The 14,341-nt window shown below is 42.2% G+C and overlaps 3 protein-coding genes across 5 annotated transcripts; 2 read left to right on the top strand and 1 right to left on the bottom strand.

Annotated features, from left to right (window-relative positions):
• Nucleotides 1–383: 383 nt before the first annotated feature.
• On the bottom strand, nucleotides 384–8,650 carry LOC131272013 (AP-1 complex subunit sigma-2). 3 transcript variants are annotated; one of them, XR_009180130.1, is made up of 6 exons: nucleotides 8,552–8,650; nucleotides 8,167–8,345; nucleotides 8,001–8,109; nucleotides 7,803–7,940; nucleotides 5,304–5,703; nucleotides 384–1,291 (listed from the first exon to the last, which is right to left on the bottom strand). XR_009180130.1 is itself a non-coding variant. In XM_058273618.1 (5 exons), exons 1-5 carry the CDS (start codon nucleotides 8,552–8,554, stop codon nucleotides 1,247–1,249), a joined length of 474 nt encoding a protein of 157 aa, XP_058129601.1. In that variant the 5' UTR covers nucleotides 8,555–8,650; the 3' UTR covers nucleotides 384–1,246. The 3 variants fall into 3 exon arrangements, 2 of the variants coding, with proteins under 2 accessions (XP_058129601.1, XP_058129602.1); XM_058273618.1 differs by lacking the exon at nucleotides 5,304–5,703; XM_058273619.1 differs by lacking the exons at nucleotides 384–1,291; nucleotides 5,304–5,703 and adding an exon at nucleotides 3,040–3,211.
• Nucleotides 8,651–9,095: 445 nt separating this feature from the next.
• LOC131272011 (gastrula zinc finger protein XlCGF57.1-like) lies at nucleotides 9,096–11,678 on the top strand. The gene is made up of 2 exons (XM_058273616.1): nucleotides 9,096–9,694; nucleotides 9,763–11,678. Exons 1-2 carry the CDS (start codon nucleotides 9,219–9,221, stop codon nucleotides 10,694–10,696), a joined length of 1,410 nt encoding a protein of 469 aa, XP_058129599.1. The 5' UTR covers nucleotides 9,096–9,218; the 3' UTR covers nucleotides 10,697–11,678.
• A 459-nt stretch (nucleotides 11,679–12,137) lies between these two features.
• LOC131272008 (tubulin--tyrosine ligase-like protein 12) lies at nucleotides 12,138–14,125 on the top strand. Its single transcript, XM_058273611.1, has one exon. It carries the CDS (start codon nucleotides 12,205–12,207, stop codon nucleotides 14,059–14,061), a length of 1,857 nt encoding a protein of 618 aa, XP_058129594.1. The 5' UTR covers nucleotides 12,138–12,204; the 3' UTR covers nucleotides 14,062–14,125.
• Nucleotides 14,126–14,341: the final 216 nt, after the last annotated feature.

Raw genomic sequence — 14,341 nt, 5'->3', positions numbered from 1 at the left:
CCACCGTGTGTTTGGGGGCACGCTTCTGCGCGGATGTCGGTGTTGGATGCATCATCATCGTATAGCATCTGAAACGGGGCTGTTAGGAGGTGCGGAAGATGGATCCGCCAGAAGGGCGAGCGCTCCAGCATTCGATGTTGATAAGTCGTATCACTGCGAACAACTGTGGCCGTGCTGAAGAGAAACATAACGGTATCTTTCAGACACATTACGTAGTTGAATTTGAAATAACCGTTACGAAAGACAGGGTGACGCTGGGGTTAACTGCAACCGTCGAAAGGAATAAACAATTGTGGGGAACTCTTTGCACACTCGCTGCTTAAAAACTCTTCGAAGAACTCAATTAGAGGAGCGCACATTAAAAGAAAACCATCGGCTACGGTTACAGTATGTTCTAATTTTATTAGAAATCGCTTGTTCTTGTTACGATAAGTATATCAGGAATATGAACTCACTATCTTTAAACTCTACTAATCATCATCACCAACGAGAGAAGAACTACAATCTACGCGCTATAAATGCCATTCTGTCTGCAGGTCGTTTCTTGCGAATCATGCGAATGCGTGATCGTCAGGGATTTTCCACTCCATGATTCATTCCGTTTTACTTCCTTCTTCAGCTCGGGGAGTGGCGAAGTAGCGTTCTACTGGTTCCACATCTTGAGATATTTTTACACCTCTTCTTTCTATATGCCGGCGGTTTGCGATGCCCCAGCGTTTCGTGGAAATGTTGGCGAATTATCTTACACACTATTAAGTACAAGGCGACACCTCATCGTGTTGATGCGTCCGGGCCGAAGTGGGATCACCTCATGAGGAGAGGTTCTATCGGGCTTCAGGAAAAAGACTCGGGGCGTGTTGCGGTGTCGGTTTGGAGCGATATCTTTCTACGATTGTAACTTAACATGTGCGTTTTGCGGTAAACTGTTCACAAAATGGTGCAATTATATAAACGCAAATGAGTCCTGAAGTCGTGGCATGGATCACCCAACAGAAGAAACATATGATATGTGCTTACTGCGGCATCGCCGATTAGGGTCACGGATGCATCCTTGGCAGAATCGAAGTGAATGGGAATAGGTTGAAGCAAATCCGTCAGAAGACGCCTGCTGACGAACGGAAGAAAATAAAATCTACGAGGAAATATGACGTTCGAATGATAAAAGACCACTAAATCATAGTAATTCGTTGCGAGTTGCTTTGGCTAGCGAAGGGATACGCCTTGTTCCACCGACACCGGCCGCCGTCTACCCGAGCCCGTGGTCCTCGAAGAACCCTTGCGGTGTTTCGTCCTGGGGAGAAGAAACGAACGGATTAATCACAACCGGCCATCGCTAAGGGCGTCCGTGCCAACGTGGTAGAAATGTTTATTGCAATCTAATTGGTTTGCTGTTGTAAAATTGTTTATATTTTGTTCTATAAATTGAATGTTTGAATTGGAATTGAATGCTTCGAAAGAGTACTTAGCAGAAAACTGTATTGTGAAGTGAATAAAAAACAAAAACTTCAAACTGAGACACGAACAATTTATCTTCTTTTTCATCGTTTGTTAAAAAGAATTGAAGAAGAATTGAGAAAATACTAATCAGCTGGAGAGAACTTGGAAAAGCAGTGAAACCATAAAAACCAGACTCGTGTTTGTACTTTGCAAATTCTAGAAAGTAATGTTCTCATCCGATAAGGAAACAATAAGATACTACAGAATAAAGAGAATAACGAATATAGGTGGATCAACTAAGACCGTGACAGCAATTTTAGTAGATGAGGCAGCAAGCAATACAACACGGGCTGGTGACTATTGCCAGAAACAATCTAACCCGGTGCGGTTCGTAGATAATTTATTAGAAAATGCGTGTTAGTTTGCAAAAAAACGAATACTGGTGCAAATTAGATTTGCCTGGGTAATTGCTAGGACTAATCTATTATTTCCTTTTCCTCTGCACGCAACAAGGATGAAGAGTAACAAATATAAAAAAAGTTAAAAATGAAACATACACAGAAAAGGATCAAAAACAACACAAACATGCACAGACGCATTCGTACACATACACAGCTACGTACCTTCTTCTCGTGGGTGTGGGTGGGTTGGTTTGGTTTTTGTTCATTATCGGTATCATTGTATCATGGGTTGCGGGTTATGAACCAGACTCGAAGGAACCGAAGTAGCCGCGAGGGGCTTAGTGGAGGGAGGGGGCGGAGAGAAACGCCCTAGTTTCTTCTTCTTGTTCCGTTTTTCTTAGCTTCTCAACGGAATAGATGTATGAACGAAAGGGGAAAGTGGGGAAGATCGAAACAAAAGGGGAGGCATTTCGGGCAATTTGCGGAAAGTAGGTGTCACCATTGTACGTACGATCGACGATGAGAACAACTGTTACACTTTCTTCTCTTCATGCGGATCCTTGGAAAGACATTTGCGGTTTGTTTTGCTTTTTAAGAAATGCACCACGCAAAACGCAAAAGGTTGCAGCAAAGAGTGTTGTTAACCAGTTGCGGCGGATCACAGAACAAAACAATCGCAAGCCGTGTGGGTTAATATAAATTTAAGAAATCGTGTAAATGCTGTTTGTTTTTGGAAGAAAAATAAAACAACATATAGCAGACATAATGTCCAAATTCAGAACGGTGCATAATTCAAATGTGGTAGATTAACCTTATTGGCGTGTAAAAAGATTTCTTTGTGCACTAACTATCTAATCCATCCAGTTGGTATTAGTATTTTGTTAAAGGAGAGATTGTAGAATCTACGGCAAAGCTCTTACGGGAGTTGGTTGGGAAAAAGGAATGAAAAAAAAATATAACAACGAACTGAAAAGCGTAAAAGGGGAAAAATACAAAATAATTCTACAAATGGCTGTTCCAGTCCTATAACCTATTGCACTCTATTCTTCACAGAGAGCGATTGAAAAAAGTTTACATTTCTAATAAAGTGACATTAAAAATTTTGGAATCAGTAAAGCACGAAGGAATAACACAAGTTTTCTCCAATAATATAATTTTATGACAGAAAATTTCTTCCATGCAACACAGCAACAACGGCCCTTAGAGTAGGGAAGGAGGGAAAAGAAAGTATAAGAAATACAAGGGTAAAAGGATAACCGGGTCTGTTAGGGAAGGGGAGGTGCAGTAAGACTAGAGATCCGCCATCGGATCGCCGACAGATCGTGCGCTCAAAGCAGTCCAATGTCTCTTAGGGCTCCGTCCGCCGCTTCGTCCTGGGCAAAATGAAAATACAATATACACGGGAAGTTTGGTGTGGGGTTCGGCTATTTTTTACGCTGGCGGTGTTGGCTCAACCCGCCATGGTCTAACTACTATTGGATGGTTCTACTGCGTTAACCGGGTGTTCGACGTGTAGTACGTTTTTTTTTTACTTTTGTTGCATAATATTTACACAGCAGCGAGGGCATTAGTGTCGTTGTGTTCGGGTCAGTTCCGGGGTGATTTTGGTTCGCAGCCCATGCCCATGTATCCCATCCATGAAAGTGTGTGCTTGACTGGAGACCCAAGCCAGGCAAGTAGCGGGCAGGGGACGTGGTAATGGTGGTAGTAGTATTAGCTAAGAGTCCGATCGTAATCTTCACGGCACTGTTTACCCTTCAAACAAAATCGACACGCAACTACACGGAACATGCTTCATGCTTGCAAAGGACTACGGGAAAATGGGGAACCAGGAACTAGAATGTACTACTTTGTAAAAATACGGTTAGACTTTTTACAGAGAGAGACAATGTGCTTACACTCCTCACTTTTTTATGGAAATATTATAAATAAAATAATACAGGCGACCATGTACTCATCAACACGATAGAAAGAGGAAAGGGAATGAAGCGTTTGAGGGTGCTATTCCTGCAATAACTTATCAGGAGTTGCTAAAAAAAATGACCTAGAATTTAATAAATGTGCCTTTTGTTGTGTATTGGATGCCAAAATGGAACTAAAAATATAATGTACAACATATCTGCAAATTTTTGCTTCAAAATTGAAAACATGAAACGACTGCAAAGTGTAGAAAATTTATACATCCAAACATCTAGAGAAGAAAGTGTAAGGTTTGTAGAAAGAGGAAACGATAGTGATAGCTAAGACCTCAGGTCACGAATAACTCTTAAGGGTAATCGTCCCTAAACGAATGGTAGTGTGGTAAAAAACAAACCGGCATAACAACGACAAGAGGTAGAAATATTGTTTGTGTCAGATGGGTGGACAAAATCGGGTGGTGTGTGGTTGTTGTCTATAAGAAGAAGCGTAAACGTTGTTGCACGTGTCACGTGTTAGATGTTTATTAGGGCTTAGTTGTAGGTAAGAGAAGTGCTGTTTAAATAGGTTCTGTTTGTTTTCTAACATTTGGAACTACACTCATGATAACTAAAATTGCGTTGTTTTACTATCCGGTTCCTACCGAGACAGTATGTTGGACGTGTGTGGTGTGTGTCTGTGTGTTTGTGTTACCACATCTGTCCACATCACTCCAGCTACGATCGATAAAGAACTCTTTCATTGCGTCTGCGACTTAAACAGTAAAACTTCGAAAGGAGGACCGAAACAAATTATCTACTAATTTTCTATTCTCTTAAAGTACCTATCGCTAGTCGGTTGTGACGTGGTTTGGATCATGGTTCTATTAGTTCTTATCCTCAATATATAATTTTTGCTACGCTCGCTGTTAAGCCAGGACTAATTCTAGAAAGCATAAAAAGGAAATCCTCTCGCATGGCAGTCATTGTGCTGCCAACTGAAAAAAACAGTCCGATTTGTGGTGTTTTGTAATGAGCTCGTTGGGCGAGGTAGTGTCTTGAATAGAGAGAGAAGTCTAGCACATTCACCATAGGGCAAAGGCGGCTGGGCAGACTCCAAGTCGATTTCCGCGGAAGGGGTTTGAAATTAGTACAACAAAAAATAATCTTCATCATCTAAGACCTGCAACAAAGTTAGAAAAGTGTCGAGATGGGTTCAAAAATAGCCAACCAAATTGAGCGTCTATTTTTTGAAGCCATACTAAAGCGAAAAAAAATGAAACGCAATTTACAAATGAATTCGAAAGCCCTCTTTTTATGTCTTATCAACCAAGCACCATACCTGGCTCCAGTATCCGGAAAAGAGATGGAAGACAGTAGTAATGAACGAAAGATGCAATTGGAAAGATCAAGTTAAGCCCCGGGAGTTTCACAAACGGCGTGAACTTGCAATAACACCAAACAAGACAATGTAACTTCTAATGAACATACGACAAGAGAAGAATAAATCGCTATTGATTCGCAAAAACATGAGCAGCGAAATGGAACAGAAACGAACGAAGCAACATACATTAGGTTGATAGGAATTCTTGGGTTCCAATCCGTTGCATATTTACAGCCATAGCTTTCAAGGTGAGTATGCGCTTGTTGCTGAAGTGCTGAAGATTGCAAAACGCTCTTGGCTTGTAGCTGAAGAGTACGAAGAAGCTCAACCCGTCGCTCCTGTAAAACCCAGAACCGGTGTCCCGGAAAGTACAGCGACGAACGATCGTTAACCATTGATAATGGAAATGCCTTACACTATAAGCAAGGAGTATTAGTGTTTCAATTTTGTATACTGTTTTTACTTCGATACCGGTGACACTTAGAGAGATAATCCCCTTTTACAAATTTCTCCGAATTAAAAAAATCACTCCAATATCTTCACTATTGAATGTATACATTTTGCATTAACACTCCAATTCCTTTTGCTGCGTTTTGTTGGTGTGCAAGAAAGGTGAAAGAAAAAGAAATGAAAATAAAATGTACAGACTATTTTTGCACAGATTTTTCGTCGGCCTGCATAGTAATGGATTAATTTCAAAATGTTTATTATACACCAACCAAACGGTAGTGGAATTTCACTAGTCCAAAAGGAAGACAACTAGAGCGTAGGCACTACGGAGGCGGAATGAAAATGTATTTTCCACAATTCACAAGCGACAAATTCATGACACGACCTGGGCAGACTAAAGAGAAAGCATTAACTACATGCTATAGATAGAAAACGAACACTACGTACTGGAAGTAGGTGATTGTCAGTTTAGGTTTTCGTTCAAGTCCTATCAAAAAGTAGGACGAAGATCAGTGAAAGATCATTGAGTTCGATAGGAGTTGTCATCGTGATTGAATATAGTAACATGGTATCCAATTGGTCACATTTGAACGTTTCGGAAACGTCCCAATTGTTATTTGAAAAACCACGAAAAGAGAAAAAGGGAAGAGAGAAAGATAGAAAAAAGTGTTTAAAAATTCATATTCATTGCCAACGATAAAGGAGTAGAAGCAGAGTCTAATGATTCACAGTCGTGGCCAAAGCAATGATTAAGCAACGGGAAACGCTCCTAAAATAGCGATAACCTTTCATTGCAGGATAACAGGAAAGGCTAAATAAACGGAGATGCGATTAAAAGTATCATTTCGCTGCACATACGGAACAGAAAAATCAAACAAAATTTCAACTCCGTCAACTATGCATAAAACAAGTAAAAATGATATTCGATACATTTTTTAACTCAATTGTCGAAATTAACTGAAAAACGTTGTATTCATATAGCTTAGAAGTTGTAACATGGTAGAATTTAGGGAATAATATATGTATAAATATATATATAGAATATAAGACGCGACAAAATAAGTTTAGAGAAACATAAGCTACCTAGTACTATTCTACCCACCCAACAACGTATTAGTAGCGCATTCCATACATGCTTCTTCAATGCAACCGACACGAGCAAGACACTACGAGTAAAGAGCTAGAGTGGCATATAGATAGATGGACGGACTACGACACGATGCAAGAGGATATTCTTTTTTATGGTTTACAAGAAACATCCGGTACAACCTGACGATGCGGACGGGATGCTGTTATTTGAAACAAAAAATATCTTACTGTAATACTCTAGATTGTAAGAATGAATTAAAATACTACATTACTGAGGCACTTCTAGATCCTCTGGATTTTTGCAATGGAAATTCTGAGGAACTCTGAGTTTCCCAATGCTCCCGCTTCTTCTGCTAAGATATTGAATCTATATGTATACATATTTCTTTTCTCAACCCTTAGCATTCTAGCCAGAAGCGGTAGCCACACCACACTTTCGAGCTCCAACATAATCAGTTTAAAAACAAAATTCGCGCAAAAACGTGGTGGAGAATAGAGACAAAATAAAAGCAATAACGAAAAAGTAATATTTTTTGGTATTGGACAAGTTCACAATTTGGCGATTCTGATGCTTTGATTATTAACAAAAAAAAAAAATGGTAGATTCTTAAAGGCTCACAGCCTTTGGAGGGGTAGCAAACAAATCAAAGGACAAAACAAATAAATACAAATCAACAAAAAACACAAACAAGATTTAACTTAAACAGTAGCACGCTTAATTGTAAATTAAAAACAAAATCCTACGCAACCAACCGACACAACTGTTGTTGAGCATAAATGATTTGTAAAAGCTGGTGGGAATTTTTGAAGTCTTTTGTACATCATGAACGATTGTTTGGTAAGCAGTAACAGAATAAATTCAAACTGCACAAAACAGAAGCTAGCTTATTGTTTGGATAAATTCAAAGTTTTAGCGTATTGAACTGCGGAGCAACATGTAGGAGCTTGTCTAGCGTGAATAGCGTTTCTGATTGTAAATATTTAAATGGTCATTTATGTAAGGCATCATTTCATGTCTGTGGTCTGCGGAGCTTCTTTTGTTTGTTTTCGTGAGATGATATTGGCAAGAGTCTAGATTCGACGGCATCGGTGTTACTTTCTGGCATAATGTTGTTATATATCGTAAGAATCATCTGGAGTACTGACCTCTTGGAGCACATCTTGCGCAGCTATTGCCTTGAGGACGTTCTTTTTTGAGGTTTCCTGTATCTCGCCTCCCACTAACAGCTCATCTAGTATGAAGTAAGCCTTTTCAAAGTTGAAAATGATGTCCAGCTCACATACCTGAAACGCAAGATTTGAGGATTATACGATCTTTCCGATGACTGAACGATCTATACTTACACTACCGAAGTATTTGTCCAGCAGCTCCACATACCGGTGAATTACTTCTAGCGTTAGCAGCTCGTTATCATTTTGTTCAATAGCACAGCAAAAGTACAAGCTCGCATATCTGGGGAGCAAAAGCAACATTACACAACAGTTGGTCGTAGCATGGGACAAACACTACCTCTTGTAAACGATAGTACAGTCTTTCCATTCCAAAAAGGAGCACATTTTGGGCTTACGGGACAGGATTGTCGTAATTAGTTCCCGGGTGATCTTCTTCTTGACCTTGTCCGAGTGTGCGACATACCATTTTTGCAGCCTTAGCTTGCCTTGCCGGCTGAATAGTAACATAAACTGCAACTGAAGGTGGACCAAAGGAATAAAAGTTAAGAAATATGTATGCTTTACACCGATTAGCTTCATTATTTGCTTTGGGTTTCGAGCCCGATATCAATTGATGACGTCATGGGCAGAGATTGCTTTGTATCGTTCAAATGAAGCCATACACATGAATTGAGGTTTTCCATTTCGAGAAACACATGATCCAAGATTTGAAGCACACTTACCATAGCTTTCTACACTAAAGAGATCACAATTAATATTTTAAAACACGAATTGCATTCCACCGTATCTCTGCCTGTATGGAAAAATTGTGTCGTACAATGGTTATTGTCATTATTGACGTTTTGACAAGAGTTCCACTCTATGAACCAGGTAGGTTCGAACCCATCTCGAAATCGATAGTTCATGGAACTGATATTTTCAATAATTTTCAATGAAAATCGTATGCAGCGAAAGCGTTGGGATAGTGTTACAATAAATTCTAATACATTTTGAAACTATTTTCTATACTTTTTTATTTTAGCAATTATGAAAAAAAACACTCCATAGTCAAAATGAAACGTAACGTTGTTTATACCTCTAGGTTCAACTTCAACCCATTTCAGTATGGTTCACGGATTCATATAAGTATACCCAAATTTGTCATACGTTCCATTACGTGCAATGCGTTACAGACATAATGTGCTTAGAACAGACAACCTGTAGAAGAAACATTGAAAATAAAGGTGATTCTCGATTGGCGCTCTGAAGACAAGGAAAACAAATTATCGTCAGTCACAATGGTGGTACATCAATGTGTGCAGTAAGAAATTGCGATAAATATGTGAAAACTTTATCTAAACACCAGTTTGTGGCAGTGCTACGACCCTCTGACTCCATAATCAACGTAAAATGGATGCTTCTCGTAATGGTACGAGCAGTTCGACTGCCGCCATGACCGATTGCAAAATGGTCGAAATCGATTTCAAAACGATTTGTCGCATCTGTGGAAAATCAGAGGAAAATCTTACCTCGGTACATTCGCGCTACCAAAACGACCTGCGGGGAAAGATTGCAAAGTATCTAAGCGTTGATATCGAGGAAAATGACACCCTGCCAACGAAGATCTGTTTTTGCTGCAAGGACATCATTACCAAGTGGCACGATCTGTTCGAAAAGTGTCGTGTTATGGAGCAGCGATTTGCTTCCCTTCTAAGGACATGCAAGGATCAGCCGCAGGTAGAGGAAGCAGAGGAGCGATCAGTTGCCAAAAAGAATGATAAACCAAATCCGATGGAAACCGATAGTGTAGTTGACACCGAGAAAAATGCAGTTGCAGCAACACAGGAAGAAGAATCCCATCAACAGGATCAAGAATCGAAGAGAAGGTAAACAAGGAGTTTGGCGGATGGGTTGAATAGCAGGGTTTACTTTGTTTTTATTTCATTAATTTTAGCCAAAAATCATCTCCCCGCTCGAGGACGATTATTTGCACATTTTGCAAAACTAACTCAGCAGCGCGTAGATTCGATACGCAGATCGCACTTGTGGATCACCTGAAGGATCAGCACTGGGATCAGATATTTCACTGTGAACAATGCGACAACTATTTGGATCGGGCCATCCTTATCGAACACATGACCATGCACGCACTTAGTTTACTACAGCCTACAAACGGTGTTTCCGGCGATACGGAACAGTGCAGTGTGGAGTCCGGATCTGTTCCCGAGATTGAAGATGAACCGGAAGCAGAGCTTGAAGAGGCAGAAGGTAGCCAGCAAACGACTGAATTGAAGTCCGGCGAGGGAAGCACAAACAAAGAAAATGACGAGAAGGATGTCGTTGTTCCGGAGGCGCTCAAGGGAGTGGAGAGTCGCAAGCTTTACTGTTACATCTGCGAAAAGACGCTCGCCAACCGGAGCGCCTACTCGTATCACGTCAATCAGGTGCATTTGAACATCAAAAAGTTTGATTGTAGCTTTTGCGAGAAAAAGTTCGGAAACCGCCGGCTGTTGAACAACCACATCGCCAACGTACACTCGCGGGAGCGCAACTTTGCCTGTACTACTTGCGATAAGCGGTTTAAGACGAACGTCGCGCTGTACAACCATATGCGCGTGCACGACGACAAGCTGCAGTTTAGCTGCCGGTTCTGCGACAAAAAGTTTCGCTTCCGGAATCATCTGGTCAGCCACGAGCTGATCCATCTGGACGAACGGAACTTTGCCTGCAATGAGTGCGAGAAAAAGTTCAACACGAACGAATGTCTACAGAAGCACAAGCTAACGCACGTCACCACGGAACCGTTCCAGTGCCCGTTATGTGGGTTTAGCACGAAACAGAAGCGCTACCTGGTCATGCATGCCAAGCGCATCCATATGGTGCGATAGGATGTCACGGGGTTAAGTGTCATGGCACTGGCCATACATTGCTGTTTTTGTAGCAAAACAAACGGAAAGTGACGGTGTTAAGGATCATCATCGTACTGACTAACGATACTCAATTCATTCCTTCTTTTGCTCTACATTCCAGTCACGGTAAGTTTAATTTATTTTATTATAATCGTAGTGGAAAGGAAATCTGCTAACATACGAAAGGATATTGCTGCTAGTAGTAGTGAGTCGTAAAAGAGAAATAATTGGACGTATTAATCACATTGAAACGAAATGAAATTGATATGCATTCTCTTAGCTACCGGTGTACCTGATAACGAAGAAAGAGGGGCAAAGAAAATTAGCGAATAGATCGTAATAAGTAGAAGTTTTCATCATTTTAGTGGAATCGCAGTCAACTGACGAATCATACACCCCACTTACAACCACGATTTAAGCAGACAAGTAGTTTAAAAGTCAAAAGCTCTGAAAAGCCCCCTACGTAAAGAGCGTACGACTAATTTACTCCATCATCATGTACTCCCTAGAATTTCGTGTTGCCAGCCAGTTAAGTAAATAAGAAGCGGAAAGCTTTTTCGTATCGAATACTCCTAGAGAAAATCGTTCAGTTCGTTCGAGCCTTGATTAGGTTAGCGTTTTTCAGTAAAAATGTGAAATGTTTGAATTGCCGCACATCGCTGCGGGTATTGTTGGAGAATCATGTAAGTGCCACAATTATGTTGTTTTCTTTTTTCGGAACGATTTTGCTAGTTTTAATCAAGCCCTCCAGCATCGAATTATCAGCCGCCAGTATTTATCCACGATCGACAAGTGGTACGGTTTTTAGGGTGGTAATTGTTTTTGCATTTATTTATTTATTTATTTAAAAATTCTTATCCATAGTCGAACGTTGCTGTTACTCTGTAAGAACGCGTATTTATTAATCGAGCCAATAAATTTAATGGAACGTGCTAAGTTATTCTCTGTCGTAGAGCAAAAAAGCAACAAAAATAAATGTTCATATTTACATATTTGAATATCCGAATATCAAATCACTTTGATTTTTCAAATGGTTTTTTTGATTTTTGGAATTTCAATTTGTGGCCAAATGCAAATAAACTGTTTCGACGATTTTAGATTCCTGCGAAATTCGGGGGATTTAGGAAATTATACATTTCTACGAAAAAAGTTTAATTTTCCGTGTCGTTTCCAACGAGTAGTCCCTCGGAGCCTTTCGTCAACTACGGATATAGTGCTGCAATGGACCCAAATGCTGGTTTTGTAGATTACCACGGACTCTTCGAATTAATTATACCCTTTTTCTAATTTTTACAACATCAAAACTGTATTTTTGTAATTTTAAATGGGACACATGTACCTACAGTTCTACGAATCATATTGCCATCGGATGTGACAGCTGTCAAATCGCTCATTTGTTGTGTTTATCGCGCGAGGCACGTTTGTTGCGGGTGTGTGCAGTTACCGGTGTCGAAGATACTAGAAAGTGGAAAAGTTTGTCCCCAAGCATGGACTATGAAACATTTATTGCTGCCCACAAACCTCAACTGCAATCGTCCGGTGTGCCGGAGCACTACTGGCCCGAATTGTACCGTAAGCTGACTGATCAAGTGTTCGATGCCGGTCTGGCCTTCTCTCTGCTCGCCTTCGATTATGGAGATGAACCACGCTCGCCCGAGGATCCCGTGTGGACACTGCAGGTTTCAAAGGAGGGCGGTCTAAGTACGGCCGACCCCACCGAAATCTACCTGATTGATCATGCGTGGACATTCCGAACGGACAATGCCCGGCAGTTGCTCAACGAGCATCCGGAGCTGGTGAGCCGGCTGGCGGTGATGATGGGCCTGCAGCAGGATGACGACGTGCCGCCGAATGTGTACATCCCGCGCATTCTCCAGGATATGTGGCGCTGGTGCAACACGTACTCGGTAAACGCGGAAGGCCTGTCGGTGGAGAATCGAATGCCGATTTGGTACGTGATGGACGAGGTGGGCAGTGCGATCCTGCACGGTGATACACCAAACTGCCGCGTGGTGCCATTTATGCACATTCCCGAGGGAATCACGTACAGCCTGCTATTTCCTACGGAGGACATTGACGAGGGAGACAGTCTCTATCGGGACTGTGTCGAAGGCGTTCCGATTCAATCGAAGGAACGTGACGCACTGCTGTTACCGTGGCGTTATAGTACGCTGGCGAAGGAAGATTTCGCGCAACAGGAACCTCCGAAGGAGTATTTCCTAGCGGGTCACATCGAGGAAACACTTCCGAATCCGGATGTAGCACCACCGCTGATCGATGGCAACAGGCCGCTGAAGGTATACTCGCAGTACGAACTCGTCAACCAATACCTTACGGATGCGTCGTACGAGATCGTGAGCGATCCGGCTGAAGCGGACATCCTGTGGATGACAAGCCATTTCAAGTCATTCCGCGAGTTTAGCGAGAACAACCCGAACCAGTTCGTCAACCAATTCCCGTTCGAGAACGTGATGACGATCAAGGACCTGTTAAGCGTCGTCTGCCGACGGATGGCACGTAAGCAGTCCACCGAGGGTAGCGATGGTGCCGACCCGTTAGCACCTAATCCCCGCTGGCTGCCGGTGACGTATAATCTGAAAACGGAGTTGGTTCAGTTCGTGAGCTACTATCAGAACCGGGCGCAGCGTGGCATGGACAACCACTGGATCATCAAGCCATGGAATCTGGCCCGTACGCTCGACACGCACATCACGGACAACCTGTCGAAAATCATGCGCCTGCAGCAGACGGGCCCGAAGATTGCGCAGAAGTACATCGAGCATCCGGTGCTGTTTGAGCGGGCCGAGCTGGAGGCAAGCGTCAAGTTCGATATCCGGTACGTGCTGCTGGTGAAGAGTGTCGACGAACCGTGCGCCTACGTGTACACCAACTTCTTCCTGCGTTTCGCCAACAAACCCTTCCAGCTGGACGACTTCGACGACTACGAGAAGCACTTCACCGTGATGAACTACGGCCAATACACGCTGCGGCACATGAAGTGTGATGAGTTCGTGCGCTGCTGGTTGACGCAGTACCCGCGTCATCCGTGGGATCAGATCGAGACGGACATCTGCGACATGCTGAAGGAGATGTTGCTGGGAGCCACCAAGCTCGGGCCACCGTGCGGAATCGGGACAAGCGCACAGTCTCGTGCGCTGTACGCCGTTGATCTGATGCTCGAGTGGACCGAGGCGGGCACGAAGGTGCAACCGAAGCTGCTGGAGGTCAACTTTACACCAGACTGCCAGCGAGCATGCGAGTACTACCCAGAGTTTTATAACGACGTGTTCAATTTGTTGTTTTTGGATCAGGAGAATTTGGACGTTTTCAGGCGAATTGTGTAATACTAGGCTGAGGTACTAGGTACTAAATCCACTGCAAGAAATAAAATTTGCCTTTGTATCATAATCAATTCGACTGTCCTTATTGGACCATTCCGTGTAATATACGGGGTATGGACAAAATTTCGATAACAGTACCTGATCTACACTTACCCAATTTGACGCGTGATATATTCTCAAAACCCATGGTACTCAAGTTTGGTAACATTACAATTTTATTTCAGTTGCAGTTTAGTTCTTTCGTTCAACATCACTTCTAAATTCCCGCTGCATCCAAAACACT

The sequence above is a fragment of the Anopheles coustani genome, chromosome 3, assembly GCF_943734705.1.
Source record: "Anopheles coustani chromosome 3, idAnoCousDA_361_x.2, whole genome shotgun sequence".
In the NCBI taxonomy this organism is placed as follows: Eukaryota; Metazoa; Arthropoda; class Insecta; order Diptera; family Culicidae; genus Anopheles; species Anopheles coustani.
The sequence above is the reverse complement of the archived record's forward strand: the minus strand, read 5'-3'. Positions and strand labels throughout refer to the sequence as shown.